Genomic DNA, 12,598 nt, shown 5'->3' on the forward strand with positions numbered 1-12,598 from the left:
TAGGGCCCACAATGGTGGAATGAGGGAACCAGCTCACATATGCATGCGTGCGCACGCACGCACACACACACACACACACACACACCACTTAAAGAATTGTCAACAAACTAGGAGCCTTCCAAGAATGGCTACAACAGTGACTGGTTTGGGGAATTTGTTCAGCACAGCCTAGAAGCAACAGGGTCCCAGGTGCTCAGTGCCAAGACATAAAATTCAAGAAGAGAAGTGGGGACATGACATGGGGCTTCTCCCCCAAAGTAGGGGCTGGGGATGCTGGAATGTCTAACAATCATTTTCAAGGCCCTGAGATATATCCCTAATGCCCAAAAAATAAGAAAATAAAACCAGGCACGGTAGGCACGCCTATAATTCTGTTCAGTATACAGGATTGTGAATTTGAAGCCAGCCTGAAACAGTGAGCTCCTGTACTAAGAAGCACATTGACGGAAGAGACAACTGCTAAGTAATAGTTTCTGTTGTTTTTCTAGGGCCTGAAGCCAGGAGTCTCGGGCTTCATCCTCCCTGCCCCCATACATACAAGGTTCATGGTGGCAACAGAGTTCCCACACGGGCAAAGCAGCTGCACCTGGGAGGTGGGCGTGACGTCCATGTACTGGTGGCACTGCTCACAGTGGTGGAAGGTGTTGTAGGCCGCATATTTGGTCAGCATCATAGACATGGTCTCTCGTTTCCGGGGTTCCTCAACTTTATATTCCTTTATTACTTCTGTGTATAAGGGGATGAGAAACTATTATCTCCATGGCATGCACATAAAGCTTAGAAAGAAATGTTTATTTCTCGTACGGACATCTTAATATATATATATATATATATATATATATATATATATATATATATATATATAGTTTTTTGAGACAGGGTTTCTCTGTAGCTTTGAAGCCTGTCCAGGAACTCACTCTGTAGACCAGACTGGCCTCAAACTCACAGAGATCCACCTGTCTCTGCCCCCATGTGCTGGGATTAAAGGCGTGCACCACCACTGCCTGGCTCAAAGAGCTATATAATTTGAGCCCTGATAAGCAAGTTTAAAAATCAAGATGTATGTGTGCTCATGTGTAAGAGTGAAAAACAGAATTACTCCCTCCCCTACCCAAACCCTGCTTTAGAGTCCCCTCAAAACCTTCAGAGCCTGGCTCTGCGTATACGCACCTTGTTTGAGCCCAGCCAGCTTCTCCGTGTAGACCAGGCTCATCGGACCGTACTTGGGGTCGTGCACACCGGCGTCAAAGGGCATTTTGCTGAAGGTCTCGATGTCAGGCCAGGGCTCGTGCTCCGACGCACTTACTCCGCAGGTTTCATTGTGATCTAGGGCAGGGCAGGCACAGGACAGGTGGGCCCGCTTCCTCCCTCCCGCCCGCCACTCTGAGGCGCAAAGCCTGGGACGTTGTGACAAAGGCACTTTTAAGAAATGAGCTCTCCCTTTTTTGTTTTTATTTTTAATTAACTTATTTATGTTAAGGGCCTGCATGTATGTCTGCATGACGGGGGCCAGATCCCCTGGAACTGGAGTTAAGAAAGTTGTGAGCTGCCATGCGGATGCTGGGAATTGAACCCTAGACTTCTGGAAGAGCAGTAAATGCTCTTAGCATCTGTGCCATCTCTTCAGCCCTGAAACAAGTTCTTATCCCAAAGTAGATGGAACCAGAACCATTCCTTCAGACTTGCCCTGAGTAGTTCACAGACTCACACTAGCTCAGTTCACAGCGCCCAACCCGTAAGACCAGAGTCTCCTGGTGCTCCAGACACATACTTACGTGGATGATCAAAATTCTCAGCTTTAGCTCTGCGATGCTTCTGTTAGCGTTCTTTCTACCACTGAGCCATGGCCCTAGCACTGTCTCCATGGCCCTAGCATGTCTATAAAAATTTGAGACAAGGATTGCTAATCTTGGTTGTCAGTTTGACTGCATCTGAAGTCAAAAAAAAAAAAAAAAACAAAAAAATGCAGCTGGGCACACCTGTGAAGGATTTTCTTGACTGGATCATTTGAGACCAGAAGATCCACCTTAACTCTGGGCCACACCTCCTGGTGGCAGTGTACAGCAAAGGATATGGAAGAGGGATCTTTTGCTTTTTGCTTGCTTGCTCTCACTCTTGCTAGCAAGCTCATTTATCCTGCTGCTGAGGCGTTACTTCCTATGGAGACTCAACTGTCACCAGAGTGATGGGAAAGGAGAAAGCGAGGCCCTTCTGCTAGGGACAGCTCAGGGGACACTGCAGCGCCTCTGGAGCCGCATGTTCGGTAAAATCAAAGGCTGTGGTGTCTAGGAGCACAGTGCAGGCTGGAAGGACCACAGGATGATTTACCTATCTGGGCACCTACGAAAGCTGATGAAACAGCTGTGCCCAGCAGCTTGCTGCACCCTGGGGAGAGGCCCCCAGACGCTGAGAGCCACAGTTCACTTGGGATTATTTGCTGAATATCTTGTCTTTAATCTCATGATATAACTCTGTAGCTTAGCTACCCTAGACATTCAGAGGGTGAAGCAACCTTGGTTCTTGGGTCTCAGGCCTTGGCCATAGTGTCCAGCCTCACCTGTGTTTATCTCCTCCTCATCATACACGTCCACCTCCAGCAGCCGGATGAGCATGCGGAAAAGGATCCTAAGGAACTGTAAATAGGAGCCAGTCTTTCCCACCTGATGGAGATAGTTTTAGTTGAGGAAGGGTGGAGGAGGGTAAGAGAGGGAAAGGAAGAAGAAAAGAGATTTCTTTCACACTTTGGCTCTTTAGCTGAGGTCGGAATGAGGTCTTCTGCCACCCTTGCCAACCCCCAAGCTGTACCCCTACAGCCAAGACAAAGCCTGCCCTGTGCCTTTCCTACCTGGGGGGGCCCAGTGAGCAGCAAGCGCCTCGGGTGCAAGGTCCCGGCGCCTGAGGCGGGGTCTGGCTGGTTGCTGTAGTCCGCGTGGTGCTGCCGGGCAGAGGTCCACTGGCGGTAGTAAAGGGACTGCTCCTCGCTGCCCATGTCCTTGTGCAGGCCTGGCCGCAGGGAGCTCACCCAGGCCACATCGGCGTGGGGTAGCAGGGACGCGGAGGGTGGCAGCCTGCCGCCCTTCTGGGATCCCAGCAGGCTGTATGCAGCTTTGGATAAGATCACCACTGGGGGCAAGGCTGTGTGCAGACCCCGGCAGCCTCTGGAGGGCTGCCCTGACCATGCAAGAGCCTGGGCACTTGAGGGTGAGGTCGAAGAAGGCTTGGAGGTGGTGCTGCTGGCCATTGGAAGGCCCAAGGAGTCACACTCCTGCTTCAGGCTCTCCCCAACCACAGCAGTGCTGGCGGAGACCCCTTCATCCAGCCGGACGCTGGGGGTCAGAGGCTGCTGCTGGGATTTGTCAGCTGTGCTGGAGGAACTCACCCCGTTCTCCATGATGGAACCTGGAAGAGGACAGTGGGGCTCGTCTATTCTCCCCGCTCCCCAGTGTCAAGGTCAGGAGTTAAAGGCTGGGGGGGGGGAGCTGGGCCTCTAGACTGCCTCCTCCAGCTCCCTTGCCTGGGCTGCTGTGGCTCATGGGAGACACAACTAGAGTGTGCCCTGGTTTCCTTCCCACATTGTCTCCTGGATGACCACCTTTCTCTGGGAAGCCAGGCAGGGTTCACAAGGTCACTTTGTCACCCGTTGTTCCTTTTCTAGAGCCACCCACATTTCTGGAGAGTCCTCCACCTCCTCTTTCAGATGGCTCCACAGTCAAGTCCTTTTTGGTTACACTTGCCGCCTTAGTGGGCTGAGAGCCTTCCACTTCTGGTGAGTTCTCTGGTCTAGAGCCATTTCCTAAACCAGGATAGGGATGTCGCCATGGGAGCAGTAAGAAAGTAGACCTGCTCCTGCGCTGGTGGATGAACCTCTAAATACTCATGGCTGAAGGCCCTCTCTGAGCCAGTTCTAATCCCGGCTATGGGAGAAAACCTCGCTCGGGCTAGAGAGAGGGCTCAGCTGTTAAGAGCATATGCTGTTTTTGCAGAGGCCCCACGTTTAACTCCAGCACGCATGTGAGGTGGCTCACAAGTGCCTGGAACTCCAGCTCCAGGGTCCAATGCCTCTGGCGTCTGTGGGCACAGCATTCATGTGCACACTCCCCACCCTGGACACACACACATGCATAATTAAAGATAATAAACAATACTTTTCTGAGAAAGAAAGTCTCCTTCCTGCTCCTGTGACTGGGGGGCTGCCAACTGTTGAGATCATGGTGCCCTACTCTTAAGTTACTCCATGTTGTGTATATAAAAACAGTGCTCCTCGCCATCTCAGGGGAGAAGGATGATTGCGGCCCTGCGTGGGCTGAGAAACTGGACCGTCTGTCGGTCACCACCCATTCAGCACAGAATGACCAATAACTTTTTCCTGGAAGATCAAGAAAAGAGTACGGATTGGGGCCACCAGGAATCCCTGCATAGGTGCTGAGAAGTCCCATCTGGATGGGTGAGTGTGTGCTATCCTGGGGCGCACTGTCCCGGTAGAGAGCACAAACGCCCCCCCCCCCCAGCTCCTGCTGCAAGGCTTTCTTTCCTACACACCCGCCCCCCACCCCCACCCCCAAGCCTGCCTTGTCTGCAAGGTCCTTAGCTGTGGAACAGTTTCCTGCCCTTTCACTAAGGCTACCAACCCAGAGCAGTGAGGGCCTGACTAGAGGGCAGGCCTCAAGGTCCCCGCCAGGGAAAGCGGGCCCCCGCTGCTGGGGCTGCAGTCTCTGCTGTGATCTCCTGGACCTGCTCTGCCTGCGCCCTACTTCCCTTTGTCCCTGGCTCATTGGGGCATCCAGGAGTTCCTGTGTAGGTGCCGAGAAGTTTCATCAGGACGGGTGAGTGTGTGCTATCCTGGGGCGGACGGTCCCGGTAGAGAGCACAAACGCCCCTCCCCCAGCTCCTGCTGCAGGGCTTTCTCTCCTACACACCCGCCCCCACCCCCACCCCCAAGCCTGCCTTGTCTGCAAGGTCCTTAGCTGTGGAACAGTTTCCTGCCCTTTCACTAAGGCTACCAGCCCAGACCAGTGAGTGCCTGACTAGAGGGCAGGCCTCAAGGTCCCCACCAGGGGAAGCGGGCCCCTGCTGCTGGGGTTGCAGTCTCTGCTTGTGATCTCCTGGACCTGCTCTCCCTGCCCCCTATTTCCCTTGGTCCCGGGCTCATTGGGGCCACCAGGAATCCCTGCATAGGTGCTGAGAAGTCCCATCTGGATGGGTGAGTGTGTGCTATCCTGGGGCGCACTGTCCCGGTAGAGAGCACAAACGCCCCCCCCCCCCCCCCAGCTCCTGCTGCAAGGCTTTCTTTCCTACACACCCGCCCCCCACCCCCACCCCCAAGCCTGCCTTGTCTGCAAGGTCCTTAGCTGTGGAACAGTTTCCTGCCCTTTCACTAAGGCTACCAACCCAGAGCAGTGAGGGCCTGACTAGAGGGCAGGCCTCAAGGTCCCCGCCAGGGAAAGCGGGCCCCCGCTGCTGGGGCTGCAGTCTCTGCTGTGATCTCCTGGACCTGCTCTGCCTGCGCCCTACTTCCCTTTGTCCCTGGCTCATTGGGGCATCCAGGAGTTCCTGTGTAGGTGCCGAGTAGTTTCATCAGGACGGGTGAGTGTGTGCTATCCTGGGGCGGACGGTCCCGGCAGCTCCTGCTGCAGGGCTTTCTCTCCTACACACCCGCCCCCACCCCCACCCCCAAGCCTGCCTTGTCTGCAAGGTCCTTAGCTGTGGAACAGTTTCCTGCCCTTTCACTAAGGCTACCAGCCCAGACCAGTGAGTGCCTGACTAGAGGGCAGGCCTCAAGGTCCCCACCAGGGGAAGCGGGCCCCTGCTGCTGGGGTTGCAGTCTCTGCTTGTGATCTCCTGGACCTGCTCTCCCTGCCCCCTATTTCCCTTGGTCCCGGGCTCATTGTGGCATCCAGGAGTCCCTGCGTAGGTGCCGAGAAGTTTCATCGGGACGGGTGAGTGTGTACTATCCTGGGGCGGACGGTCCCGGTAGAGAGCACAAACGCCCCTACACTAAGGCTACCCAACCAGAGCAGTGAGTGCCTGCCTAGCGGGCAGGCCTCAGCAACCCCCGAAAGGGAGTGCAGGCACCTCCAGCTTGTACTGCAGTGTCGCCTGTGTTCTACTCGACCCCGCCCGACCCCTTGCATTCGGCCTTCTTTACGCGGGTCATTGGAATACCACGCATCCATGTTTTGGTGTTGAGGAGTTCATCTGGAAGGGAACGGTTCCTGCCCCTACACTGAGGAGATACACCTAGAGAGTTAGTCACAGCAAAGACTGGTCCAAGACATCAGGCCTCTCCTGGCTCCATTTGAAGGAAAAGATGGGCAGGCGCCAATGCAAGAATTCCCCCAACAACTTGAAAGGCAACGTGACATCACCAGGATCCAGGAATACCGAAATGAGAAGTGTACACCCTAATCCAGAAGAATTAGAAGAATTCGACTCAAAAGTGAATTTTATGAAAATAATAGAGGACCTTAAACAGGAGGTGAAAAACTGCCACAACCAATTAGAGATTACAAACAAAAAGGTAGAGGAAATGAATAAATCTCTCAAAGATACCCAAGAAAACCAAGAGAAACAAGAAAAAGTAATCAAACAGGTAAGGGAAACGGTTCAAGACTTGAAGAATGAAGTGGAAGTAATAAAGAAAACACAAACCGAGGGAAGGATGGAGATGGAAAATTTGAATAAACGAACAGGAACTACAGAGACAAGTACCACCAACAGATTACAAGAGATAGAAGAAAGAATCTCAGACACTGAAGATACCATAGAGAAAATAAACACTCTCATCAAAGAAAACAGCATAACCAACAAATTCTCATCACAAAACATTCAGGAAATCTGGGACACAATAAAAAGACCAAACCTAAGAATAATAGGGATAGAAGAAGGAGAAGAAGTACAGCTCAATGGTCCAGAAAATATATTTAATAAAATTATAGAAGAAAACTTTCCCAACCTTAAGAAAGATATTCCTTTGAAGGTCCAAGAAGCATACAGAACACCAAATCGACTGGATCAAAAAAAAACATCTCCTCGTCATATAATAATCAAAACACAAAACATACAGAATAAAGAAAGAATATTAAGAGCTGCAAAGGAAAAAGGTCAAGTTACCTATAAAGGTAAACCTATCAGACTTACACCTGATTTCTCTATGGAAACCATGAAAGCCAGAAGGTCCTGGATAGATATACTGCAGAAACTACGAGACCATGGATGCAAGCCCAGACTACTATACCCAGCCAAGCTTTCATTCACTATAAATGGAGAAAACAAAATTTTCCAGAATAAAAACAAATTTAAACAATACGTAGCCACAAATCCAGCCCTTCAGAAAGTAATTGAAGGAAAATCACAAACCAAGGAGTCCAACAATGCCCACAATAACTCAGACATCTAATGACCCTTCACCAGCACAACTTGAAGAAGGGAAACACACAAACTCTACTACCAAAAGAAGGAAAGAAAGAAAGAAAGAAAGGAAAAATGACCGGAGTTAACAACCACTGGTCATTAATATCACTTAATATCAATGGACTCAACTCACCTATAAAGAGGCACAGGCTAAGAGATTGGATACGAAAACAGGATCCAACATTCTGTTGCTTACAAGAAACACACCTCAACCACAAAGACAGACATCTACTCAAAGTAAAGGGCTGGGAAAAGGTTTATCAAGCAAATGGACCTAAGAAACAAGCAGGTGTGGCCATACTAATTTCTAAGAAAGTTGACTTCAAACTAAAATCAATCAAAAGAGATGGAGATGGACATTTTTTACTCATAACAGGAACAATTCACCAGGATGAAGTCTCAATCCTGAATATCTATGCCCCTAATATAAAAGCACCCACTTATGTAAAAGAAACGTTACTAAAACTCAAGGCAGTCATCAAACCACACACACTAATAGTAGGAGATTTCAACACTCCTCTCTCACCAATGGACAGGTCAATCAGACAGAAACCTAACAGAGAAATAAGAGGATTAAGGGAGGTAATGAATCAAATGGACTTAACAGACATCTATAGAACATTCCACTCAAATAAGAAAGAATATACCTTCTTCTCTGCAGCTCATGGAACCTTCTCGAAAATAGACCACATACTCGGCAACAAAGCAAACTTACACAGTTACAAAAAAATATCGGTAACCACCTGTGTCTTATCAGATCACCATGGATTAAAGTTAGAATTCAACAACAATGCTATCCCCAGAAAGCCTATGAACTCATGGAAATTGGACAGTCAACTACTGAACCACACCTGGATCAAGGAAGAAATAAAGAAAGAAATTAAAGTCTTTCTTGAATTCAATGAAAACGAAGACTCAACATACTCAAACCTATGGGACACTATGAAAGCAGTGCTAAGAGGAAAGTTCATAGCATTAAGTGCCCACATAAAGAAAACGGAGAAAGCACACATTGGAGACCTAATAGCCCACCTTAAAGCTTTAGAAAGAAAAGAAGCAGACTCACCTAGGAGAAGTAGAAGACTGGAAATAATCAAATTGAGGGCTGAAATCAACAAAATAGAAACACAGAAAACAATCCAAAGAATCAATGAAACAAAAAGCTGGTTCTTGGAGAAAATCAATAAGATTGATAAACCCCTATCCAAACTAATCAAACGGCGGAGAGAGAATACGCAAATTAACAAAATCAGAAACGAAAAGGGAGACATAACCACAGACACAGACGAAATTCAGAGAATCATTAGATCTTACTACAAAAACCTGTATGCCACAAAATTGGAAAATGTAAAAGAAATGGACACTTTTTTAGATAAGTACCATATACCAAAGTTAAACCAGGACCAGGTGAACAATCTAAATAGACCTGTTAGTCGCGAAGAATTAGAAGTTGTTATAAAAAACCTTCCCACCAAAAAAAGCCCAGGTCCAGACGGCTTTAATGCAGAATTCTACCAGAACTTCCAAGAAGACCTAATACCTATACTCCTTAATGTATTTCACAATATTGAAACAGAGAAGTCATTGCCAAATTCCTTTTATGAAGCTGAAGTTACTCTGATACCAAAACCACACAAAGACACAACCAAGAAAGAGAACTACAGGCCAATCTCACTCATGAACATCGACGCAAAAATACTCAATAAAATACTGGCAAACCGAATCCAAGAACACATTAGAAAAATTATCCATTATGATCAAGTAGGCTTCATCCCAGAGATGCAGGGCTGGTTCAACATACGAAAATCTATCAATGTAATCCATCATATAAATAATCTGAAAGAAAAAAACCATATGATCATTTCATTAGATGCGGAAAAAGCATTTGACAAAATTCAACATCCCTTTATGATAAAGGTCTTAGAGAGATTAGGAATACAAGGGTCGTTCCTAAATATAATAAAAGCAATTTATAGCAAGCCGTCAGCTAACATCAAATTAAATGGAGAGAAACTCAAAGCTATTCCACTAAAATCAGGAACACGACAAGGTTGTCCACTCTCTCCATACCTCTTTAATATAGTGCTTGAAATTCTAGCAATAGCAATAAGACAACATAAGGGGATCAAAGGGATTCAAATCGGAAAGGAAGAAGTTAAACTTTCATTATTTGCAGACGATATGATAGTGTACATAAGCGACCCCAAAAACTCCAGCAAAGAACTCCTTCAGCTGATAAACACCTTTAGTAGCGTTGCAGGATACAAGATCAATTCCAAAAAATCAGTTGCCCTCCTATACACAAAGGATAAGGAAGCAGAGATGGAAATCAGAGAAGCATCACCCTTCACAATAGCCACAAATAGCATAAAATATCTTGGGGTAACCCTAACCAAGGAAGTAAAGGATCTATTTGACAAGAACTTTAAGTCAATGAAGAAAGAAATTGAGGAGGATACCAGAAAATGGAAGGATCTCCCTTGCTCTTGGATAGGGAGGATCAACATAGTAAAAATGGCAATTCTACCAAGGGCAATTTATAGATTCAATGCAATCCCCATTAAAATCCCATCAAAATTCTTCACAGATCTTGAGAGGACAATAATCAACTTTATATGGAGAAACAAAAAACCCAGGATAGCCAAAACAATCTTATATAATAAAGGATCGTCTGGAGGCATTACCATCCCTGACCTCAAACTCTATTACAGAGCCTCAGTATTGAAAACAGCTTGGTATTGGTATAAAAACAGAGAAGTTGATCAATGGAACCGAGTAGAAGACCCTGATTTCAACCCACAAACTTATGAACACCTAATTTTTGATAAAGGAGCTAAAAGTATTCAATGGAAAAAAGAGAGCATCTTCAACAAATGGTGCTGGCAGAACTGGTTGTCAACGTGTAGAAGAATGAAAATAGATCCATATCTATCACCATGCACAAAACTCAAGTCCAAATGGATTAAAGACCTCAATATTAGTCTGAACACACTGAACCTGATAGAAGAAAAAGTTGGAAGTACTCTACAACATATGGGTACAGGAGATCACTTCCTACGTTTATCCCCAGCAGCACAGACATTAAGGGCAACATTGAATAAATGGGACCTCCTGAAACTGAGTAGCTTCTGTAAAGCAAAGGACACTGTCACTAAGACAAAAAGGCAACCCACTGACTGGGAGAAGATCTTCACCAACCCTGCAACAGACAAAGGTCTGATCACCAAAATATATAAAGAACTCAAGAAACTAAACTTTAAAATGCTAATGAACCCAATAAAAAAATGGGGCACTGATCTGAACAGAGAATTCTCAACAGAAGAAATTCAAATGGCCAAAAGACACCTAAGGTCATGCTCAACCTCCTTAGCGATAAGGGAAATGCAAATTAAAACAACTTTGAGATACCATCTTACACCTGTCAGAATGGCTAAAATCAAGAACACCAATGATAGCCTTTGCTGGAGAGGTTGTGGAGAACGAGGCACACTCATTCATTGCTGGTGGGAATGCAAACTTGTGCAACCACTTTGGAAATCAGTGTGGCGATTTCTCAGGAAATTTGGGATCAACCTACCCCAAGATCCAGTAATACCACTATTGGGAATATACCCAAGAGATGCCACATCAAATGACAAAAGTATCTGTTCAACTATGTTCATAGCAGCATTGTTTGTAATAGCCAAAACCTGGAAACAACCTAGATGCCCTTCAATGGAGGAATGGATAAAGAAAGTGTGGAATATATACATATTAGAGTACTACTCAGCAGTAAAAAACAATGACTTCTCGAATTTTGCGTGCAAATGGATGGAAATAGAAAACACTATCCTGAGTGAGGTATCCCAGACCCAAAAAGAGGAACATGGGATGTACTCACTCATAATCGGTTTCTAGCCATAAATAAAAGACATTAAGCATATAATGTGTGATCCTATAGAAGTTAAATAAGAAAGTGAACCCAAAGAAAATCATATAGTCATCCGCATGGAGAGGGGGAAGTAGACAAGATTGCAGGGCAAAAACTGGGAACTTGCGGGTGAGGTGGCACGGGGCAAAGGGGAAATGGGATGAGAAATATGAGAAGGGGAGGATGGGAGGAGCTCGGGGGATTGGGATGGTTGGGATATAGGAAGGATGGATACGGGAGCAGCGAAGTATATATCCTATCTAAGGGAGCCATCTTAGGGCTGGCAAGAGACTTGACTCTAGAGGGGTTCGCAGGTGTCCAGGAATATGTCCCCAGCTGGTACCTTGGGCAACTAAGGAGAGGGAACCTGAAATGACCCTATCCTATACTGATGAATTTCTTGCATATCACCTTAGAACCTTCATCTGGCGATGGATCGAGGTAGAGACAGATTCTCAATTTGGAGCAACGGTCTGAGCTCTTAAGGTCCAAATGAGGAGCAGAAGGAGGGAGAACAAGAGCAAAAAATCAGGACCACGAGGGATGCACCCACCCACTGTGACAGTGGAACTGATTTATTAGGAGCCCACCAAGGCCAGCTGGTCTGGGACTGAATAAGCATGGGTTGATTCCGGACTCTCTGAGCATGGCGGTCAATGAAGACTGATGAGAAGCCAAGGACAATGGCACTAGGTTTCAATCCTAATACATGAACTGGCTTTGTGGGAGCTTAGCCTGTTTAGAAGCTCACCTTCCTGGACGTAGATAGAAGACCTTCGTCTTCCCGCAGGGCAGAGAATTTGGACTGCTCTTCAGTATCGAGAGGGAGGGGGAATGGTGTGGGGGGAGGAGAAGAGGAGTGGGGATAGGGGGAGGGGAGTGGGGGGAGGGGGCAATATTTGGGAGGAGGGGAGGGAAATGGGAAACGGGGAGCAGGTGGAAATTTTAATTAAAAAAGAATAAAAAAATAAAAAAAAAAAAAAAAAAAAAAAAAAAGAAAAGAGTACGGTTTGCTCCCTTGCCTGGCCTAATACTGCGATGGCGTGACCCCGCACCAGCCTGTCATCTGAGGCCTGCTGTTCCTCCTTAGTCTTAAAGGTCTGGGCCAAGCTTCCTGCTCTCCGACACTGGTTCAGCCTCCACCTGGCAGTCGTCTACGGTCAGACCTGACAACAGTTGCCTCTTGGCTTTAGCCTGGTTTGTTTGTTTGTTTGTTTGTTTGAGACAGGGTTTCTCTGTAGCTTTGGAGCCTGTCCTAGAACTAGCTCTGTAGACCAG

At 47.0% G+C, this 12,598-nt stretch overlaps 1 protein-coding gene across 1 annotated transcript in view; it reads right to left on the minus strand.

Moving 5' to 3' along the window:
* The window catches only part of Greb1l (GREB1 like retinoic acid receptor coactivator), a 262,261-nt gene that overhangs the window by 13,914 nt on the left and 235,749 nt on the right, over window positions 1-12,598 (minus strand). Inside the window, exons 23-26 of the mRNA XM_057789098.1 lie at window positions 2,846-3,399; window positions 2,558-2,660; window positions 1,171-1,326; window positions 587-726 (exon numbers count right to left, since the gene is read on the minus strand). Of these exons, the coding sequence (XP_057645081.1) occupies window positions 587-726; window positions 1,171-1,326; window positions 2,558-2,660; window positions 2,846-3,399 (953 nt within the window). The remainder of the gene's footprint in view (window positions 1-586; window positions 727-1,170; window positions 1,327-2,557; window positions 2,661-2,845; window positions 3,400-12,598) is intronic.

The sequence above is a fragment of the Chionomys nivalis genome, chromosome 14 (genome assembly GCF_950005125.1).
Source record: "Chionomys nivalis chromosome 14, mChiNiv1.1, whole genome shotgun sequence".
Taxonomy (NCBI): domain Eukaryota; kingdom Metazoa; phylum Chordata; class Mammalia; order Rodentia; family Cricetidae; genus Chionomys; species Chionomys nivalis.